This window comes from Acinonyx jubatus, chromosome A2 (genome assembly GCF_027475565.1).
Source record: "Acinonyx jubatus isolate Ajub_Pintada_27869175 chromosome A2, VMU_Ajub_asm_v1.0, whole genome shotgun sequence".
NCBI lineage: Eukaryota > Metazoa > Chordata > Mammalia > Carnivora > Felidae > Acinonyx > Acinonyx jubatus.
In genome coordinates this window covers 154,309,652-154,328,948 of record NC_069383.1, presented here as the reverse complement: position 1 = coordinate 154,328,948, position 19,297 = coordinate 154,309,652, and the positions used below count along the sequence as shown (strand labels likewise).

The window sequence follows — 19,297 nt, the reverse complement described above, 5'->3', positions numbered from 1 at the left end:
AGGATCCTAAGCAGTTTCTGTGCTGATAGCAGTGAGCCTGATGCGGGGGTCGCTGCTCACCAACCGTGAGATCATGACCTGAGCCGAAATCAAGAGTTGGATGCTTAACCGACTGAGCCACCCGGGTACCCCTGAAATATTTTATTTTTATTTTTATTTTTTCATGCCCAGTGCGAAGCCCAACATGAGCTTCTCGTGACCCTGAGATTAAGACTTGAGCTGAAAAAGAAAAAAAAGAGACTTGAGCTGAGATCAAGAGTAGGACGTTTAACCTACTGAGCCACGCAAGGTGCCCCTTAATGCAATATTTTAAAAGACGAAAATGAATGCAAAAAGTCTACGATAAACAAAATACCAGCTTTTTTTTTTAAGTTTGTTTATTTACTTTTTGAGATGGAGAGAAAGCATGAGTGGGGCAGGGGCAGAGAGAGAGAAAGAGAGAGAGACAGGGGATCCCAAGCAGGCTCCACACTGTCAGAGTGGAGCCTGATATGGGGCTCAAACTCACGAACCAGGAGATCATGACCTGAGCTGAAGTTGGCCGCTTGACTGACTGAGCCACCCAGGTGCCCCATATGTCCGTCAGGGGGAGGCCTTCAGAATGTTGAGGGGTGGCCGAGGAGATCCCCACCTTGTGTCCACCTGGTCTGGAAATGCCCTTGACCTTGGGTTCATCCCTCCGAGCCTCCCATCGATTGCAGTCGTGGGGGACCCTTGCCGGTCGTATCTCACCATCTATTTACGCACGTTTTACCCAGCAGGACATGAGCTCAGAGACTTGCTCAAGGTCATGTAGCTGGAACCTGGGGAGGGCTCCAAGCACAAAACATGTTTCCACTCTCCTGTGGCTGGGTCAGGGTCAGGGTCAGAGTAGTTCATACTGGGGAAGTGTTTGCAGACTTGCTGCAGAGTGACTTCACACCCAGGAGTTCGTGGGCCAGCCAGTCAGACAGCCTTGATCTCCTTTTGAAGCTTGGAATTGGTGGCAGGGACCTGGGGAGCGGAGTATGCCGTGGCCGACCAATATTTCCCTCAGAGTGCGTCTGGGGTTTGTGTCTTGGGGTAGGACCCTTCCTCCAGGGAGCCTCCCTGATTTACCCCTGGCTCCCCCTCCTTCCCCATCCTGGCTCCCTAGCCTGGGGTTCCTCCCTTTGACTCAGACTCATCCATATAGGGCCAGGAGTTTCTCTATCCGGTTCCTCCTCCCCCCACTAGGAGAGGCTGAGTCCTCTTAGGGTGCCCAGAAGTGCCCAGCACAGGCCATGGGCCAGGTGGGTGGCAGGGCGGGATTGCTGAGTGCACAAAAGGCCTGACTGAGGATGTGGGGTCAGTTTGGGATGGGGCTTTGAAATATGGGCACACACACACACACACACACACACATGCAGGCACCCACGCACCAAAGCACCTGGCCTGGGCTGGGCCTGGGAGGGACGAATCACCACTCCCTACCCCTGCTTCCCTTACACCTCATGAGGACCGCCTGCCAGGGTAGGTGAAGGCCCGTCCAGGCCGCAGACAGACCAGTAGTCTCATGAAGTGAAGGGTGGGATCGTGGCCAGAGGCTAGAGGGAGAGGAGCTCGGGGCAAGACTGGGCCTGGGGCCAACATCAGGGTTAAGAATGTTCATTTTGGTGGCAGAATAGTCATGAAGACCCTGGTTAATAATAATAATAATAATAATAATAATAATAATAACAATAATAATAATAACTGCTGTGTGTGGGGTTTGAAGCTAAGATTTTATATGCTTGTGGTTTTTTATTCAGCTCTGGGTTTTGTTAAGAGAAAGCAGGAGTTAGGAAACTATAGCCTGTGGACTGGCTGTTTTGTAGGTGATGTGTTTTTGTTGTTGTTGTTGTTTTGTTTTGTTTTGATTTGCTTTTGTTTTTTTTTTTTTCAAGAAGAAAGTCACCTCGTATAAAATGAACTGTTTGAAAGTGTATTGTTCAGGGGCGCCTTGGGTGGCTCAGTCGTTTTCGTCAGACTCTTGATCTTGGCTTATGTCAGGATCTTGCGGTTCGTGAGTTCGAGCCTTGCATTGGGCTCTCTGACAGTGCGGAGCCTGCTTGGGATTCTTCCTCTCTTGCCCCTCCCCTGCTCGTGCCCTCTCTCTCTCTCTGTCTCTCTCTCAAAGTAAATAAACTTTAAAAAAATGTATAATTCAGTGGCATTTAGTACTTCATAATATTGTGCAACCATCATCTCTGTCTTGTTCCAGAACATCTCCAGCTCCCTGAAGTAAAAACCCTGCACACAGAGCAGTCACATTCATTGTCCTCCAGGCTCTGGGAACCACTGACCTGTTTTCTGTTTCTGTGTGTTGCCTGTTCTGGATGTTTCACACACATGGGATCAGACACTATGTGACTTTTTTGTGTCTGGCTGTTTTGTTGTTATTGTTGTTGTTGTTTGTTTCTTTTGTTTTGTTCTTGTTTTTTACTCAGGATAATGTTTTTGAGGTTCATCTGTGTTGTGGCATGAATCCGTGCATTTTATCACACATCATTCTTTTTTTTTTTTATGGCCAAATAATATTCTGTCATATGGATGTGCCACAATTTGTTTATGTTAATAAATAAACACATTTATGTAAAGAAATTACTGGACGACATCCTTCCCCATTCATTTACATACTGTCTCTGACCGTTTTCACGCTCTACGGGCACAGTTGAATCGTAGTGGCAGAGGCCATCTGGGCTACAAAACCGAAATATTGACTAGTTCGTTTCCCCCTCCCCCCAGCTTTATTGAGGTATAATTGACATACAACATTGTGTAAGATTTAGGTGTGCAACATGATGTTTTGATATATGTATGTTGCAAAATGTTTACCACAATAAGGTTAGTTAACACATCCCATCACCTCACGTAGTTATCTTTTTGTGTGTGTGTTGGGGGGGTGGTGAGAACTTTTAAGATCTCCATTCTTAGCAACTTTCGGTTGTACAATACAGTGCTGCTAACTAGAGTCACCATTGCTGTCCTCTAGGTCCTCAGACCTTATTTGTCTGAAGACTAGAAGTTTGTACCCTTTGACCAGTGTCTCCCCATTTTCCCCATCCTCAACTCCTGGCAACTGCCAGGCTCCTTCTCCTTCTCTGCGTTCATTTTATTTGTTTATTTCCCTTGCATAATGCCCTTAACTTCCACTCATGTTGTTTCTGGGTTTCCTTTTATATATATATATATTTTTTTTTTTTTTTTTTTTTTTGAGAGGCAGGGAGGGGCAGAGAAAGAAGGAGACACAGGAGCCAAAGCGGGCTCCGTGCTGACAGCAGAGAGCCCAGTGTGGGCCTCAAACTCATGAACTGTGAGATCATGACCTGAGCAGAAGTCGGACGCTCAACTGACAGAGCCACCCAGTCACCCCTTCTCCTCCTTCTCCTCCTCTTCCTCCTCCTCCTCCCCCTCCCCCCCTCCCCCTCCTTCTCCTTCTCCTCCTTCTCCTCCTCCTCCTCCTCCTCCTCCTTCTCCTCCTCCTCCTTCTTTTTCTTCTTCTTCTTCTTCTTCTTCTTCTTTTATGAATGAATAATACTCCATTGTATATAGACGTCACCTCATCTGTTCATTCACCGAGGGATTCTTAGGTTGTCTCCACGTCTTGGCCATTGTGAATAATACTGCAATGATTATGATGAGGGTGCCAATGTCTCTTCGACGGTGATTTCGTTTCCCTCAGATATATGTGAACTTTTTTTTCAAGATTTAAAAAAAATATTTATTTATTGGAAGGGCGCAAGTGAGGGAGGGGCAGAGAAAAGGGGACAGAGGATCTGAAGTGGGCTCTGCACTGACTTGCTCTCAGCAGTGAGCCCGATGTGGGGCTCGAACTCACAAACCATGAGATCACAACCTGAGCTGAAGTCGGTGCTTAAGTGACTGCACCACCCAGGCGCCCCTGTGAACTTTCAATAACCCAGGTTCAAATGCTCACTCTGCTGCCTACTAGCTGAAGCAAAGTGGCTTAATCTCTAGCCCTCGTTTTGTCTATCTCTGAAGTGGGAGAATAGTACCAACCTCACAGCGTTGGTGTGAGAGTTAAATGAGGTGGTCCCAAGTGCATAGGGCCATCCTTGCATGTGGAAAGCATTCAGTGAGTAGAGTTGTTTCTGCCCACCCACCCACCGGCCCCATCTTCCCCAGCAGAGGCTGAGCCCACAGGATCCTCTCTTATGGCCGGAGTCCTGCTTCCTGTATGAGTCTGGACTCCAAGCCATGTCTTATTTTTGCATCTGGGGCACTTGTCCAAGCCAAGGCTTCCCTGCTGACCTTCCCCCCTCCGTCCCCAGCAGCCAGCTGGGCCTTAGGGCTGGGCCTTCAGCCAGCCTGGAACCACAGCCAAATCACTGAAGCCAGGCAGGCTAGCCCCAGAATTGGTCAGACCCAATTTGCCAAAGAGAAGCAGCAAGTTGTGGTGTGAGCCAGCGACCTCACAGCTTCCAGGCAGGGCGATTCCACAGTCCCTGGCCGGCAGAAGTCACTCTAGTTGCATCTTTCTAGGAGACTAGAGGTGAGATTTAATCTCTCAACACCTGGTCCTGGAACTGGAGAGGAGGGAGTTTTGTAACTGAGGACATGGGATGTTATAGCGACATCGTGAGCTCAGCCCTCGGCGGTATGCTAGAGGCCGAGAATGAGTGTGGGGTAACTGGGGCCAGATGTTGGTACATCCTAGGAGCACCTCCAGCTCCTAGCTGTCCTCCCTGCTTTGAGAGGATGACATGGGGCAAAGGGCTTTAAACATTATTTTCTAAACAGAAAATTTCAGAAGTAGAGACGATTACATCATGATTCCCCTTATGTAGCCATCATCCAGCTGACACGTGTCAACTCATGAGCTATCTTATTTCTTCCATAACTGCCACCCTCTGTCTCTCTTCTGTGATGTCCTCTGCCTTTGGTGATCATTGCCTAGACCCATTAATTCGTTAGCAGCTACAACAGAGTGACATTGGGATGACTTACTCCTTCTTCATTTATTAGCTGGAATACATCTGGAAAGAGAAATGTCCTCTCATCTATCATCTGGTTACCCAGTGGTACAATTCACACGGAAAGACCAGATCAATGCTTGATATCTTGCTTTCTCTGGGTTTCAAAGTAATTACTGGTCTCCTTATCATCATCCAAAGGTAAATAATGAGATTTCCCACTCCTCTCATATTTTTACAAATTTGTGGATTTAAACTATTGAAATGTGCCAATATATTGGTTTTTTTTTTAATCATTACTGATAACCAAGTTATTATCCTCTCTTTGGCCAGTGGGAGCCTCTTCATTTTGACTCCCAAGTTCTTTTGACAGGCCTCTTTCTTGCTTTATGAGGTAGCAAGATAGTCCAGAAACAGCTTGTAGATTTCCTGCCACAGGCCTGGGAATCAACCATTTTCCCAAAGAGGCCTTGTTCCTCTGATTGGAAAGTGGTATTTAGAGATTGCAGTCGAGGTGATGGGGGTGCTCATGGCTGCTGGGCTAGTTGTTTCTAGGACTTTTTGTTGGACAAAAATAGGAAATCCCTTACCACTTTTTAAAATTGTCTTTTTAAAACATTTTTATTTATTTTGAGAGTGAGAGAGCATGAGTGGGGAAGGGAGAGAGAGAGAGAGAGAGAGAGAGAGAGAGAGAGAGAGAGAGAGAATCCCAAGCAGGCTCTGCACTGTCAGCACGGAGCCTGATGTGGGGCTCGAACTCATGAACCGTGAGATCATGACCTGAGCTGAAGTTGAACACTCAACCAACGGAGCCACCCAGGAGTCCCCCTACCATTTTTTAAATAAGATACATCATGAATTTATGTGGATACCTCCAATTCCAATTCAAATTACATGGCTCTTACTTAAACTGATCAATCTTATACATGTATTTTTTCCCCCATACTGCAAATCCAACTTCTCAGTTTGCTTCATTCCACAATCACACACATCAATCTTAGAATAACACACCAACAGTTCCAGAAACAATATGATTTTTGAAAACCAGTCTAAGACCTTCTCTTTCTGGTTCTTTTTGTCCTGTGGGCATATCCCACTGTGGGTGTGCTATCAAATTACTGTGCTGTAGTGTCACTTGAAATAGTTTGTGTACATTTGTGCCACTAACCTGAAACTTTTGATTCTTAGAGAATTTTTCTTTTGAGGGCAGAAAGTTTTTTTTTTCTTTATGTTTCATTTATTTTTCAGAGGGAGAGAGAGAGAGAGAGAGAGTACCTGTGTGCACATGAGCAGGGGAGGGGCAGAGAGAGAGGGGGACAGAGGATCTGAAGCAGCCTCTGTGCTGACAGCAGCCAGCCCGTTGAGGGGCTCGAACTCACAAACGGTGGGATCGTGGCCTGAGCTGAAGTTGATGCTTAACCAACTGAGCCACCCAGGTGCCCTGAGGGCAGAAATTTTTAATTTAAAACAGCCACAGCAATAAAAACAACACCTCATGATAAGATTATGCAGTTAGAAAGTATCTCAAATAACAGGATTCGTATTGTTGTAATTAGTACTCTTAATCTGTTAGATTATTGAACAATTTATCTCACTATTGCACCCTTCCATTTAAAAATGTCTCTGAAACACTGTATTGCAACAAATTCAATTAGAGCAACTGGGTCATACACATGAGGTAATGCCACATTGCTTTTTTTATTGTGGTAAAATCTACATAATAGAAATGTTATCATTTTAACCATTTTTTAAAAAAAGTTTATTTATTTATGTTGAGAGAGAGAGCATACGTGAGCAGGGGAGGGGCAGAGAGAGGGAAAGAGAATCCCAAACAGGCTCTACCCACAATGCAGAGCCTGATGTGGGGCTTGATCCCACAAATTGTGAGATCATGACCTGAGCTCAAGAGTCAGACGCTTAACCCACTGAGCTGCTCAGGCACCTCTTAAGTCTAATGTTATTTAATTAATTAATTAATTAATTTAAAAAATTTTAAACATTTATTTATTATTTAGAGACAGACACAGAGTGTGAGCAGGGGATGGGCAGAGAGAGGGGGAGACACAGAATCGGAAGCAGGCTCCAGGCTCTGAGCTGTCAGCACAGAGCCCGACATGGGGCTTGAACTCATGAACCGCGAGATCATGACCTGAGCCAAAGTCGGACACTCAACCGACTGAGCCACCCAGGCGCCCCCTAATATTATTTAAGATATTTACATGGTTCTAAAGTCAAATCTGCAGAACAAGGTATAAAGAAAAACATCCAGCTTCTATTCGTGGACCTTCCATCATGTTCTTTCCCCCCTCCTCAGGTAACCATTTATAATTTTTTCATGGTCTATTGTTCCATTTGTAAAACACCAGTGCGCACACACACACACACACACACACACACACCCCTAGCTGTTTTCCCTCTTAACACTGTTGTTTCTGGAGATTTCTCCATGCCAGTATACATGGACACTCCTCATTCCTTTTCACAGCTGCACAGGACTCCATCCTGTGGCCGTGCCTTGGTTTATTCAGTCATTCCCTCTTGATGGACTTATGGGCTATTTCCAGTCTTCTGATATTTTAAGTCGTGCTGTTATGAAAAGCCCCGCTCATTCACCTTTTCTTAGTTTTGCAAGGGAATCGTTGGGATATATTCCTCTAAGTGGAGAAATGCACATATAACTTTGCCAGATATTACCAATTTCTCCTCCCCAGGGCTGATATCTCTTTCATTTGAGCTGGTGGACTCCTCTACATTCTTTAAAACCTAGCTCCAATATCTCCGTTACCATGAGTCCTTCCTTTGTCCTCCAGCTCTCTCCTCTTGGCTTTCCTAGCTAGAGAGAGCCAAGGCTGAGCCTCCTTCCTCTGGCTCAGCCCTGACACTGAGAGGTTGGGAGTGTCTGTGTCCAGCTTTGCACTCTCTAGAACTGGGAGCTTCTTGAGTGCTGGCTCCAGGACTGAGTCTTCTTAGGGCATTCACACAGGACTGGGCACAGAGAGGTGACAGTAACAGGTTTTCTGTCTGAATGAAGGATAGCCCCATAGCCCTCCGCCTCCCTTGCTGGTTTCTCCTGGGCCAGGGGAAAAGAACCAGGTCAAGCTGGCCAGTACCCTTGGTTGTGCCGCCTGCCTTTTCACTGAGTCACCTGCGCCCAAGGGTGGTAAACTCAGCGTGGGTGCCTGTCACCTGTGGCTCCCAGGCAGAGGAGTAGAACCTCCTTGGGGTCAGGGAGACCCCCTGTCCAATTCAGTCTTCCCCACTCCCTGAGTGGGGCACCTCCCCTCTCCATGCCTTGATTTCTCCATCTGTAAAATGACAACAATAGTGTGTCGACCTCCTGGCCTTAGCACAGGAATCAGTGATATAAAACCATATGCAAAATCACTGCCCACCATTTACTTATCGGCTATTTACTGATTGTTGAGGTGAAATTCATGGAACATAAAATTAATCATTTTAAAGAGAGTAGATAGTTCAGTGGTATTCAGTCCCTCTACAGGGTTGTGCAACCATCACCTCTGTCTAGTTCCAGAACACTTCCATCACCCCAGACGGAAACTCCGTATTGATTAAGTAATCACTCCCGGCCCCCCCCCCCCCCGCCCCTGGCCACCACTACTCTGCTGTTTGTCTCTAAGAATTCCCTTCACATAAATGGGATCATACACTGTGTGGCCCGTGGTGACTGGCTTCCTTCAGTCAGCATAAGGCTTTTGAAGTTTGCCCACAGTGTAGCGTGTCAGGGTTTTGTTCCTTTCCATAGCTGAGTAACATCCCGTTGTGTGTATATATGGCATTTTGTCTACCCATTCATAATTTCATGGACATTTGGGGTGTTTCCACATTTGGCTTTGTAAGCGGTGCTTACAAAGGCGTGTACATGTACTAGTTTGACTACTGTTTTCTTTTTTTTTTTGTGGAATTTTTTTTTAATGTTTATTTTATTTTTGAGACAGAGAGAGACAGAGCATGAACGGCGGAGGGGCAGAGAGAGAGGGAGACAACAGAATCGGAAGCAGGCTCCAGGCTCTGAGCCATCAGCCCAGAGCCTGACGCGGGGCTCGAACTCACGGACCGCGAGATCGTGACCTGGCTGAAGTCGGACGCTTAACCGACTGAGCCACCCAGGCGCCCATGTTTTCTTTTTTAAGTTTATTTATTTATTTTGAGAGACAGAGACAGAGAGAGAGAACGTGAGTGGGGGTGGGGGAGGGGCAGAGAAAGAGGGAGAGAGAAAGAATCCCAAGCAGTCTCCTCATTGTCAGTGTGGGGCCCGATGCAGGGCTCGAACTCACCAAGGGTGAGATCATGCCCTGAGCTGCCATCAAGAGTTGGACGCTGAACCGACTGAGCCACCCACGTGCCCCCTGAGTACCGTTTTCAATTATTTGGGGTCTATGCCTAGGAGTAGACTTTCTGAGTCATAGGGTAACTCTACGTCCAACTTTTTGAGGGGCCACCAAACACTTTACATCTCGGTTGCCTCACAAAGCCAGTGAAGAGAGAATTCTAAGCGGAGAATTCTAAGTCCCCATTTTGCAGCCAAGGAAACTGAGAGGTGGGAGAGGTGGCCCCACACCATCCTGAGGCTAATGACCATCCTGATAACCCCTGTCTGCTTCGTGACCACTGGGTGCCAGACATTTGCTTCTGGGTGTCAGAAGAGGATCCTAGGATCAGGCTCTGCATCGTTCCCCGTTTCTGGAATCTGACAGATCTGGATTTAACTCCCAACTTGGGCAAGTTGCTTCCTTCCTCTGAGCCTCTCTCTCTCTCAATGATCATAACCCAAGTCCTTCCCTTATCGTGGAGAATCAGTGTGATAATGTAGGCACAGGATGGACCCTATATCATGCTTTTGATTTATGACAGATCAAACCAACAAAAAAGTGGTCTAATGAGGCTTGGCGGGGGCGGGGGGGGGGGGGCGGTGAAGTAACTTGGCGAAAGTCCCACAGCAGTTGGTGACTGGATCCGCGATGCAAGCATTTTTGAGAAGCTTCCTGAAGCTTAACGCTTCTCAAAGCTAGTGAGGAGAGATTCCTGGGGAGGCCCTCTGGGGTGGGAGGCAGCTTGCAGCTCTGTTGCTTTGCTCTTTGGGGGGGCTGAACTTCGACCACACAGAATCTTGCTGAATCAGCCTGGGGAAACCTGTGGTCATGAGCCACAACTGGTTCCCTGGTGGAAGTCACCTTGGCCCCAACCCACTCACTCCTCCGGTCTGTTCTACAGTTCACACCAGCACAGGGGGAGGGGAGGGTGACTTCCGGTGCCCCAGGCAGGCCTGGGCCAGGCATTTCCTTGCTTCCAGGAATTGGCTCCAAGTGGTCCCTCTGTTATGGGGCATGCTTCTCCCTTCTCTCTCATTTCCGTGGTGCATACACTAGGACTTTCAGGATCTGGCTTCTACTAACCCCTCTGACCTCCTTTCCCAGTGAGTTCCTTGCTGCAGCCCACTGGCCTCTGGCTCCTGGAGGATGCTACCCTCATTCAGCCCCAGGGCCTTTGCACTTGCGGCTCACTTCGCTTACAATGCTCCAATTCGTCTTCCTATCAGTCAGGGATCACACAAACACCACTTCCTCCTAGAAGTCTAGCCCTGACCACCCTCTTTAAACTAGATTCCCAGTCCCTCCCTGTGAGCTCATTCCATTCACCATGATCCTTACCTGATATTATCTTATTCATTTGTTTATTTATTGTTGCCTCCCCCCCCCCCCCCCCCCGCCCGCCCATGGAAACTCCAGGAGGGCAGAAGCCTCTCTTACTCAGTGCTGCGTCCCCAGGGCTGAGATCAGCGCCTGGCACATAGCATTCAGGTGTTCAGTAAATGTCAGCCAACCTATTGACCACTGGGTTTCTTATTAGAAAGAAATTTTCTTTCCTCCTACACTGGATCACGAGGATGAATACCAGTTTATGTTCAGCATCCAAGTCCTGGGAAGCTCCCCAAATGGGCCACAGGAGTTAAAAAATCCTGACTCTATGGGGCACCTGGGTGGTTCAGTCGGTTAAGCGCCCAACTTTACTCAGGTCGTGATCTCACGGTGCTTGGGTTCGAGCCCCGCGTCGGGCTCTGTGCTGACAGCTCAGAGCCTGGAGCCTACTTCAGATTCTGTGTCTCCCTCTCTCTGCCCCTCACCGGCTCACGTTCTCTCCCTCTCTCTCAAAAATAAATAAATATTAAAAAAAAATTTTAATCCTGACTCTGTTCCCATTAGGCTGTGTGACTTTGGGCAAGTTACTGCCTCTCTCTGGGATTCCAATTTGTAAAAACAAAGTTCTTAACCTCCCTTTCCCCCCTCAAAATCTGGTAAAAGCTATGGCTCCAGGTGTCTCCTGAAAAGACGAACTCATGCTTTTGCACATGATTTTAAGGGATTTAACGAGCCCCCAAAGTCCAACGCTGGACTCCCTTGGGAAGCTTGGGAAGGGGGCATAGAAAGGCTCCTGGAAGAGGGGGCTATTGCGACTGGGTTTTGAGGGATAAATAGGATCTGGTCTGGCAGGAAAGGGCATTCCAGCAGAGGAAACAGCTTTCGGGCATTTGAGGGAGGGAGGAGAAATAATCACCCACGTTTACACAACCTTTGCCACTCAGTCCCTCCAGGGCGGCTGTGCCCGGCCAGAGCCACAGGCTACTTCCCCTCCCCCCCGCCCCCCCCCCCCCGCCGCCGGGCTCCTCCTGCCGCTCTCGCGCCCCCGTTGGTCGGAGCGTTATATTGCAGCCAGAGGGAGCCGGTTGGAAATCTCAAGTAGGGAGGGCCGCCTAAGTCAGCATCCTGCTGGGCTCAGAGCCCTGCGCGGCGCCACCTTTCCCGGAGGAAAACCCGAAGTCCTCCCAGTGGCCCATCAGGTCCAGCACGATCTGTCCTGCCACCTCCCAGCCCTCGTCTGCTCCCACTCTCGCCCTTGCTGTCTCTGCTCCAGCCTCACTGGGCTCTTGGCTGTTTCTTCAGGCACAGTGAGCCTCAGGATCTTTGCACAAGTTGTGCCCTCTGCCTGGAACACTCCACCTCCAGTGAAACCCTTCTCTCCCTTCCCGTCTCTGCTCAAATAGCACCTCAGAAAGGCCTTCCTCATCTCCTTACCTTGCTGGATTTTCCTCCATAGCACATGTCACATAGAATAACCTTTTTGCTTCTGTATTTCTGGTTATGCTTTCTTTAATCTCCAGAAAGCAGGGATGTGCATTGTAACACAACGCCTGGCCCTCCCTGGGTACTTGGTGTTTGTTGAATGAGTAGGTGCTATGCGTCCCCTGGGGCTGGGGAAAAGGGAGGAAATTTGAAAGACCCTGTCTACCTGCCTAGAGCTCACAGCTAAAGGAACCATTCCAAGAGTGATTTGATTGTGACTGAGGACTCCCAGGGGCTGTGGCTGCATCCAGTGTGGGCTTAAACTGAACCCAGAAGTTAGGGAAGCCCTCAGAGAAAATGGACTTTGAGCTGACACCTGAAAGATAAGTAGGAGTTAGCTGAGCAGGTGAGAGGGAATAGAATTCCAAGCAGAGGGAAATTCCAAGCATGTGCAGCAAGCAAAGCCTTTGAGGGGAAAGATAACCTTGACGGGTTTGGCAAAATGGCTCAAGTGGCAGTGAGCAAGAGTGTGGTGAGTGATGAACTGGAAGGAGTTGTTTGCTCCACCATTCACCCCACATCCTGGAACTGCTCTGGTCTTTGTTTCAAGTCTCTGAATTATCTTTTGCCTTGTCTCCACCCTTCTGCCCCCTATTTTGTATCCTGGGAGGCTGGCTTGTATGAATCACTCAACCCTTGCCTTATGGCTTCTGGTTGGGTTCCGCCAATAGGGAGCCACAGCAGGCATTGGAGGGAGGGAGGAGACTGAGGTCCAGGTATTAATATCTGATCTCCTCTCCTGTGTGGTCCACGCAGGCTGGCTGTGTCCCTCAACCAACAACTCCTGCCAGGTAGTCCTCTCTCTGCACATAGCCGTATCAGTGCAGGTTCCAGCAACTGCTTTCGCCCCATAGCCCCCGCACCTCTGGGGTGGTAAAGGTTCCTGGCTGCGCTGTCTTTTTGAAATAGTACTTTTGTTACTCTCTTTCCAAATGACCCCATTTGAGTGTTCTGTTTCCTGCTGGAACTCTCTCTTATTTTATTGGGGTGAAATTCACGTAATATAAAGTTAACCATCTTAAAGGATATAATTGGGCGGCATTGGCACATTCACAAATACTGCTCAACCGTCACTTTTGCCCAGTGGCAAAAATTTTCCATCGCCCCAAGAGGAGACCCTGTACTCATTCTCCTTGGATACGGCCTCACTCCTCACAGTGCCCCCCCCCCCCCAACCCGTCCATCCCTAATGTACTCACCATCTCTATGGATGTACTGATTCTGGAAATTTCATAGAAACGGAATCATCCAATGTGCGACCTTTTGTGTCTGGCTTCTTTCACTCCATCACATCACAGTGATGTTTTGGAGTTTCGTCCGTGGTGTAGTAGGTCTCACGGCTTCATTCCTTTTTATGACTGAGTAATGCTCCCCCGCACGGACGGGCCCCATATCCTCAGCCCCTCATCCGTTGATGGACGCTGGGTTGTTTCCACCTTTGTGGGCATGCGTGTACGGGCGAACATGCAGGGACATTGAGTCCCTGTTTTCGATTCTTTCGGTTACATACTTAAGGAACTGAGTTTCTGGCTCATATGGTAATTCCATTTTTAGCTTTTCAAGGCACGGACTGATTTTTCATAGCGGCTGCTTTCCCGGAAGTCTGCCGTGAGCTTCTGGATGCCCAGGAAACTCCCTTCCCCTCACTCCCGCCGTGTTCCTCCTTGGTCCACTTGCACACACTTTTCTGGTACCGTCTCCCTAATCTGGCCGCCGCCCCCGTGTCCTCTCCTCCCACTTAGGTTGCTGTTTGTTGATTGCTGCCGGGCTGAGGATTCTGGTGCCTGGGAACCGCAGAGCCCTGTCCCTTCCTAGGGCCTGGGCCCTTTGACCTCTGGGCACAGGCCAAGGGGATTGTTCCTATCACCACGCTTCCTCAACCTCCCAGATGTGGCTCATCTCCTGCAGCTCCCTGCTTCTGCCTATCCTGTGTCTAAACGTAGCTGTGATTGGTGCTTCTGTCTCCCCATTCTCTTCTCTGTCCACCTCCTCCCGAGGGACCTCACTGACCCGCGCCCCCCCCCCCAAGGCACCCAAGTCTTCCCAAGACAGCTGACTCAGTCAGAGGTGCACTTCTCAGGATGGGCCCAGCCGCCTCCCGCCTCCCGGTGCCTCTCCTTGGCAGACAGGATTTCTCAGCTTCAGCACTGCTGACATCTGGGGCCAGATCATTCCCTGGGGGTGGGGGGTGGGGCCGTCCTGTGCCTTTAGCAGCATCTCTGGCCTCTGCCCACTAGCTCCTCCCCCTCCACAGCATGACAACAAAAAGTATCTCTGGACATTGCCAAACGTCCCCGGTGGGGGGGGGGGGGGGGAGACAATCTGCCTCAGTTGAGAAGGGCTGGGATAGCCCAAATCAAAGCACAAACTCGATGTGCGGTTAGTTGTCTAGCCCGTGCTCTGCGCCAGGCATGGGGCTGAGGACCCTGTAAACACCACTTCATTTTGTGGTCATCTCCTTCATTTTATCTGTACAGGGATAGAGGCTTCCGGTGGCCACGTGACTTGCCCAGGGTAACACGGCCAGGGAGCCTACTGTGGTCAGTGCCTCCTCATTCCCAGGCCCTTCAACTTGCTTCTCCTTCCTTGTCCCCATCTCTCTGAGGGCAGGGAAGCTGGGCTGACACCCTCTCCTCTCCTCCTCTCCTCCACTGTTGCCCAGAACCTCACATCCAGCCTGTCACCAATGCAGACGTTCCCCACATCCTTAAAAAAATCCACATTGACCCCCAAATCAATAAACTCCAGTGTTCCTTAAAACAAACCCATTAAAGGGGGCTCTTCTGCTCAGGCACCACCCATGGCTCCCCATTGCCCACCAGATCAACACTCAGCCACTTGGACTGGCTTTCAAGGCCCTTCCCATCCATGCCTGCCCTCCTTCTCACCTCTCACATCCCAAGGCCAGAGAAAGCCACCTGCCCAGCCACACCCTCGGGTTTCTCTGTGCCCAAGCCCCACCCCCTCTCCTGCACCTGTTGAAATCCAACCTCTCCCTGAAGTCCCAGCTCAGATGTCACATCCTTCACGTAGCCTTCCCTTCTGCCTCCGTCCAAGCAGCAAAGCTTCAATTATTTGTATTGTCTCTTCTTCACTTAGAAACACCGCCCCCTCTCACCCTTACAGAGGGCCCAGCGCCTAATGAGAGAACACTACTGAACCGAAGAGGGTTAAAGACTTCAGCCAAGTTTACCACCTGCTGGGATAAGGGGGCCTCTTACACTGGCTTTAAAATTCCCTCCTTCAAGTTTTCAAGTTTCGAGCCCTCTGTCTGGTTTTCTGGGATTTAGGAGCGATTGGTGTGCTAGTATTTCCCAAAGTTGCATTTAGGAATCTTCCATTGCTGTCTTAATCCACCAGACAGATGGCTTCTGATGTTGAAATTTGTCACTCAATCATCTGGCACCACTTTTGTCCCATCTACCTATTACTTTTTTTTTTTTTTATTACTTAATACTTTTCTTTCAGTGGTCTCGCTTTCGAGCCTTTTTTCTTTTTTCTTTAAGTTTTGTATTTATTTACATAATCTCTACACCCCATGTGGGGCTCGAACTCACCACCTCAAGATCAAGAGCCGCATGCTCTTCTGACTGAGCTGGCCAGGGGCCCCTAAGCCTGGTTTATTTTAAAGCAAAATGTATGCAATGATCATGATATCCACAAGGCTGTAGATTTGATGTCCAGGGTGAGTCTATTTTTTTCTTCTTCTACGAGTCAAAACAAATCTCTCATTTAACATAAATATATCAAATAGAAAATGAATAGACCCACCTTCTCCATGTGCTATCTAAAATTACTGAGATACTTTGTATCATGCTTTGGACACTTGTATCAGACTTCGGGAACGAGCCAGAGTATCTTCCGTGTGGTTCAGACTTGTGAAAATTCATGTATTGATTCACTCACTCGTTCATTCTTTTCTTCCCCAGCTTTATGAAGGTAGAATTGACAAAGACAAATTTGAGGGGTACAACGTGACTCAACATTTATTCTTGTTTTTCAGGTTTCAGCCGGCCACCTGACACCCAGGTCAAATAGCAGCATCCCCCTCGGCCCTGTTGCAAAAACCTGTTACATGCCTTCCCCGGTAAAAATTTCCTGCTGGATATGTTTTCTTTATTTTCTGTTTTCTCCACTTCAGCTTCAGATCCACAACGACAAGGATTTGGGCTGTTTTTATTCTCTGCCATATTCCCAGCCCCTAGAACCACACTTGCATCTTTCAACAGCAGGTCCGGTGGCGCCTGGGTGGCTCAGTCGATTGGGTGTCTGACTTCGGCTCAGGTCATGATCTCACAGTTGGTGAGTTTGAGCCCTGCGTCAGGCTCTGTGCTGACAGCTCAGAGCCTGGAGCCTGCTTCGGATTCTGTGTCTCCCTCTCTCTCTGCCCTTCCCCCATTCACGCTCTGTCTCTATGTGTCTCTCAAAAATGAATAAACATTAAAAAACAAAGAACAAAAAACAGCAGGTCCGACCCGCTGCATGGATGTATTCCAAGCGCCACCTAGCCCGGCACCAGCTGATCCTGGGGACTCACCCTCAAGGAGACCCTGGTCTCAGGGGGGAGTCAAAGCCAGCTAAAGCAGGACTTGCCTGATTGAAGGTTGCTTGTGGATCGGGCGGGGAAGCCACAGCTTTCTCTGAACTAGGGCTGAACATGGAATTGGTGGTCAGGATTTGCTGGTGAGGAAGAAGGCTGGAAACTGCATGGTGGCTAATAACGGCAGTCAGCACTTACCTAGCACTTACTGTGTGCTAGAATTCAGAAGTGCTCCCTACACCTTGAAGCAGGGCTTCTCAACCTCACCACTACTGACATTAGGGCTGGATCATTTTCTCTCTCTCTCTCTCTCTCTCTCTCTCTCTCTCTCTCTCTCTGTTTTTAAATAGGCTTCATACCCAGTACAGTCTGACGCGGGGCTTGAACTCACGATCCTGAGGCCAATACCTGAGCTGAGATCGAGAGTCAGATGCTCACCCGACTGAGCCACCCAGGTGCCCCAAGATCATTCTCTTTGGCGAGGGGCCATCCTGTGTGCACATTGTAAGGTGTTTATCAGCATTCCTGGCCTCTACCCACTAGAGACCAGCGGTACCCCAGCATCCAGCTGTGATGGCCAAAGTGTCTTCAGACATTGTCAGATTGTCTGTTGAGGGACAGGATTGCCTTGGGTGACAACTGTTACCCTAAAACATTACAGCAGTCTTCTGAGGTGGGTACACAGTGAGTAACCGATAAAGCCGCCCAAACCCTCTGCCTCCAGAGTCCATCTCTGCCCATAGTGTTATGTGGCTTTGACTGTGGCTGTGACCCCTGGCCCTGTCCTCTGAGAGTCCAGCACAGCTCCGGGCCTGCTCCACCCCCTGGCTCCCATCCCCCAGGCTAACCAGCCCCATGACCAGACTTCCCACCTGGTTGGCCCCCAAAGCCAGGAGGGGATCACCCGTTGTCTGTAACAGGATCAAGAATTTATTTCTGACAGATCGAAAGGCTTTGGGATGGTCACCCTGGGGAAAACAGTCTGAACTTCCTCGCCCTTTCTTCAGTTTCCTTATGGTTCGCTGTGGTTTTAGCTTTGGAACTCACTGAGAGGAGGGCGATGTCTCCTTACAGCTTCAGGCTTCTCAGTGTCTGGCCGGGCTCCTGCCTGAACCCAGCCAGTCGTGCCTCTCCTCCAGCTGCCAGCATCTGCCTTAGTTTCCCCAGAGGAGCCTGCAATTAAGGTCGGAGGCTTTGATCTCTCTAATCTCCTGTGGCTTTTTTAAATTTTTTCTTGGACAGATATTACCTGGGTGTCCAGTATGCACAATGCCTTTTGGCCCTGTGGAGGCAGTGGAGAGCCAACGGCCAGCTGTGATTCCTCCCATCTGTCTGCCCACTTGCCCAGATCAGTCACCCACCCACCCACTGACCCAGACACGGGTATCTCTTCCAAATCCGGGGCGGGACTGACCCTGTCTGGATCTATCTGGAGCAGATAAACTGGCCAAGGACAACATCTTAGTGGGATGGTCGAGTTGGCTGACGGTGGGTGGGTGGGCGTGAGAGGAGCAGGACCAGAGTCTGGTGCGGCTTGTTGAGGCTGGAGGTCTTCCTGGAGGAAGAGGCTGCAGCTGCCAGTACAGCCCCAGGAGGGTGGGTTGAATCCAGGGGGAGCAGAACGGCTGGCTCCCCAGGGCCGATGGAGCCTGAGGATTCCTGGGGCCGCGTGGGGCGTCAGGGTTGCTGGCTTAGGGACCCCTGTCCAAGCGTGGGAGCAGGTCCTGACGTGTGGGCTTTGAGGGTGCTGGTGCAAGAGGAGGGTGTTAAGGAGCGGGCCTGAGGGGGGATCTGGGCACTAAGTGGAGCCAGGCATGGGCAGAGGGGCAGGGAGTGTGGTGGTTTGGGGATGCTGGGTGTTCAAGTCTTTGTGTCTCCAATGTCTCTTTCGCTGTCTCTGTCTGCGTCTTTTTCTCCATCTCTCCACCTGTCGGTCTCTCCATCCCCGGCTCTGCGTCTTTCCCTTTCCGTCGCTCTCCACGCATCCACGACTCTGTCTCTGGTTGTCTCCGTCTCTGGGGGCCTAGCCTCGGTCCCCGCCCAGAGGCCGGCGAGGCCGGGGGCGGGCCGGGGGCGGGCCTCGCGGCGCGGCCGGGCGGGGTTAAAGGGCCCGGCCGCCGGACGGCGCGGTCAGAACCGAGGTTGCGGTGCGGGCGGATCTGGATCCCGGATCGAGAGGCCGAGGCCGAGACCCGCGAGGTGAGTGCGCGCGGGGGGCGGTAACCCGAGCGCGGCCGGGGCGCTGCGCTGTAACCCGAGGCGCCCGGCAGGCGCGGGTGCTGGCAGCGGGGACGCGAGGGGCTGCGCGCAGCCCGCCCCGGGAATCCCCACGACCCAGGCGGCGGCGGCGGCGGCGGCGGCGGCGGGTCCCAGAGGCTCCGGATGGGGGGACGTGGGCGTGTCCCCGACGGCCGCCGCTTTTGGGCGCAGTTGTTTTGAGCGCGCCCCTCGGAGTCCTGGGTACATCCTTCTTCCCGGGTTTCCGTGATGGGAAGGGACCTCAGGAAGAGCCCCCTCCCCATCAGGACCTCTCGGGCGGATCCAGGCCCTGCCCTGTGCCGCAGGGCGGACCGGAGTCACTCCACAGCGTCTCCCTCAGGGACTTCACGCTAGTGATCCGGCTGCCTTCACCGTCCCTCTCCCCACCCATGGCAGGCGCAGAGCCTGAAAAGAGGAGATGCCCT

General features: G+C 50.3%; 1 protein-coding gene across 2 annotated transcripts in view; it reads left to right on the top strand.

Annotated features, from left to right (window-relative positions):
• Positions 1–19,297, top strand: part of LOC106982933 (ultra-long-chain fatty acid omega-hydroxylase) — a 48,128-nt gene that overhangs the window by 1,404 nt on the left and 27,427 nt on the right. The window contains exons 2-5 of one of the 2 annotated variants that reach the window (XM_053219717.1): positions 16,077–16,160; positions 16,964–17,068; positions 17,157–17,286; positions 17,856–18,812. In XM_053219717.1, the coding sequence (XP_053075692.1) occupies positions 18,463–18,812 (350 nt within the window). In that variant the 5' untranslated portion in view covers positions 16,077–16,160; positions 16,964–17,068; positions 17,157–17,286; positions 17,856–18,462. Of the gene's footprint in view, positions 1–16,076; positions 16,161–16,963; positions 17,287–17,855; positions 18,813–19,297 lie in introns of both variants that reach the window. The other variant, XM_027050096.2, reaches the window with a different exon arrangement.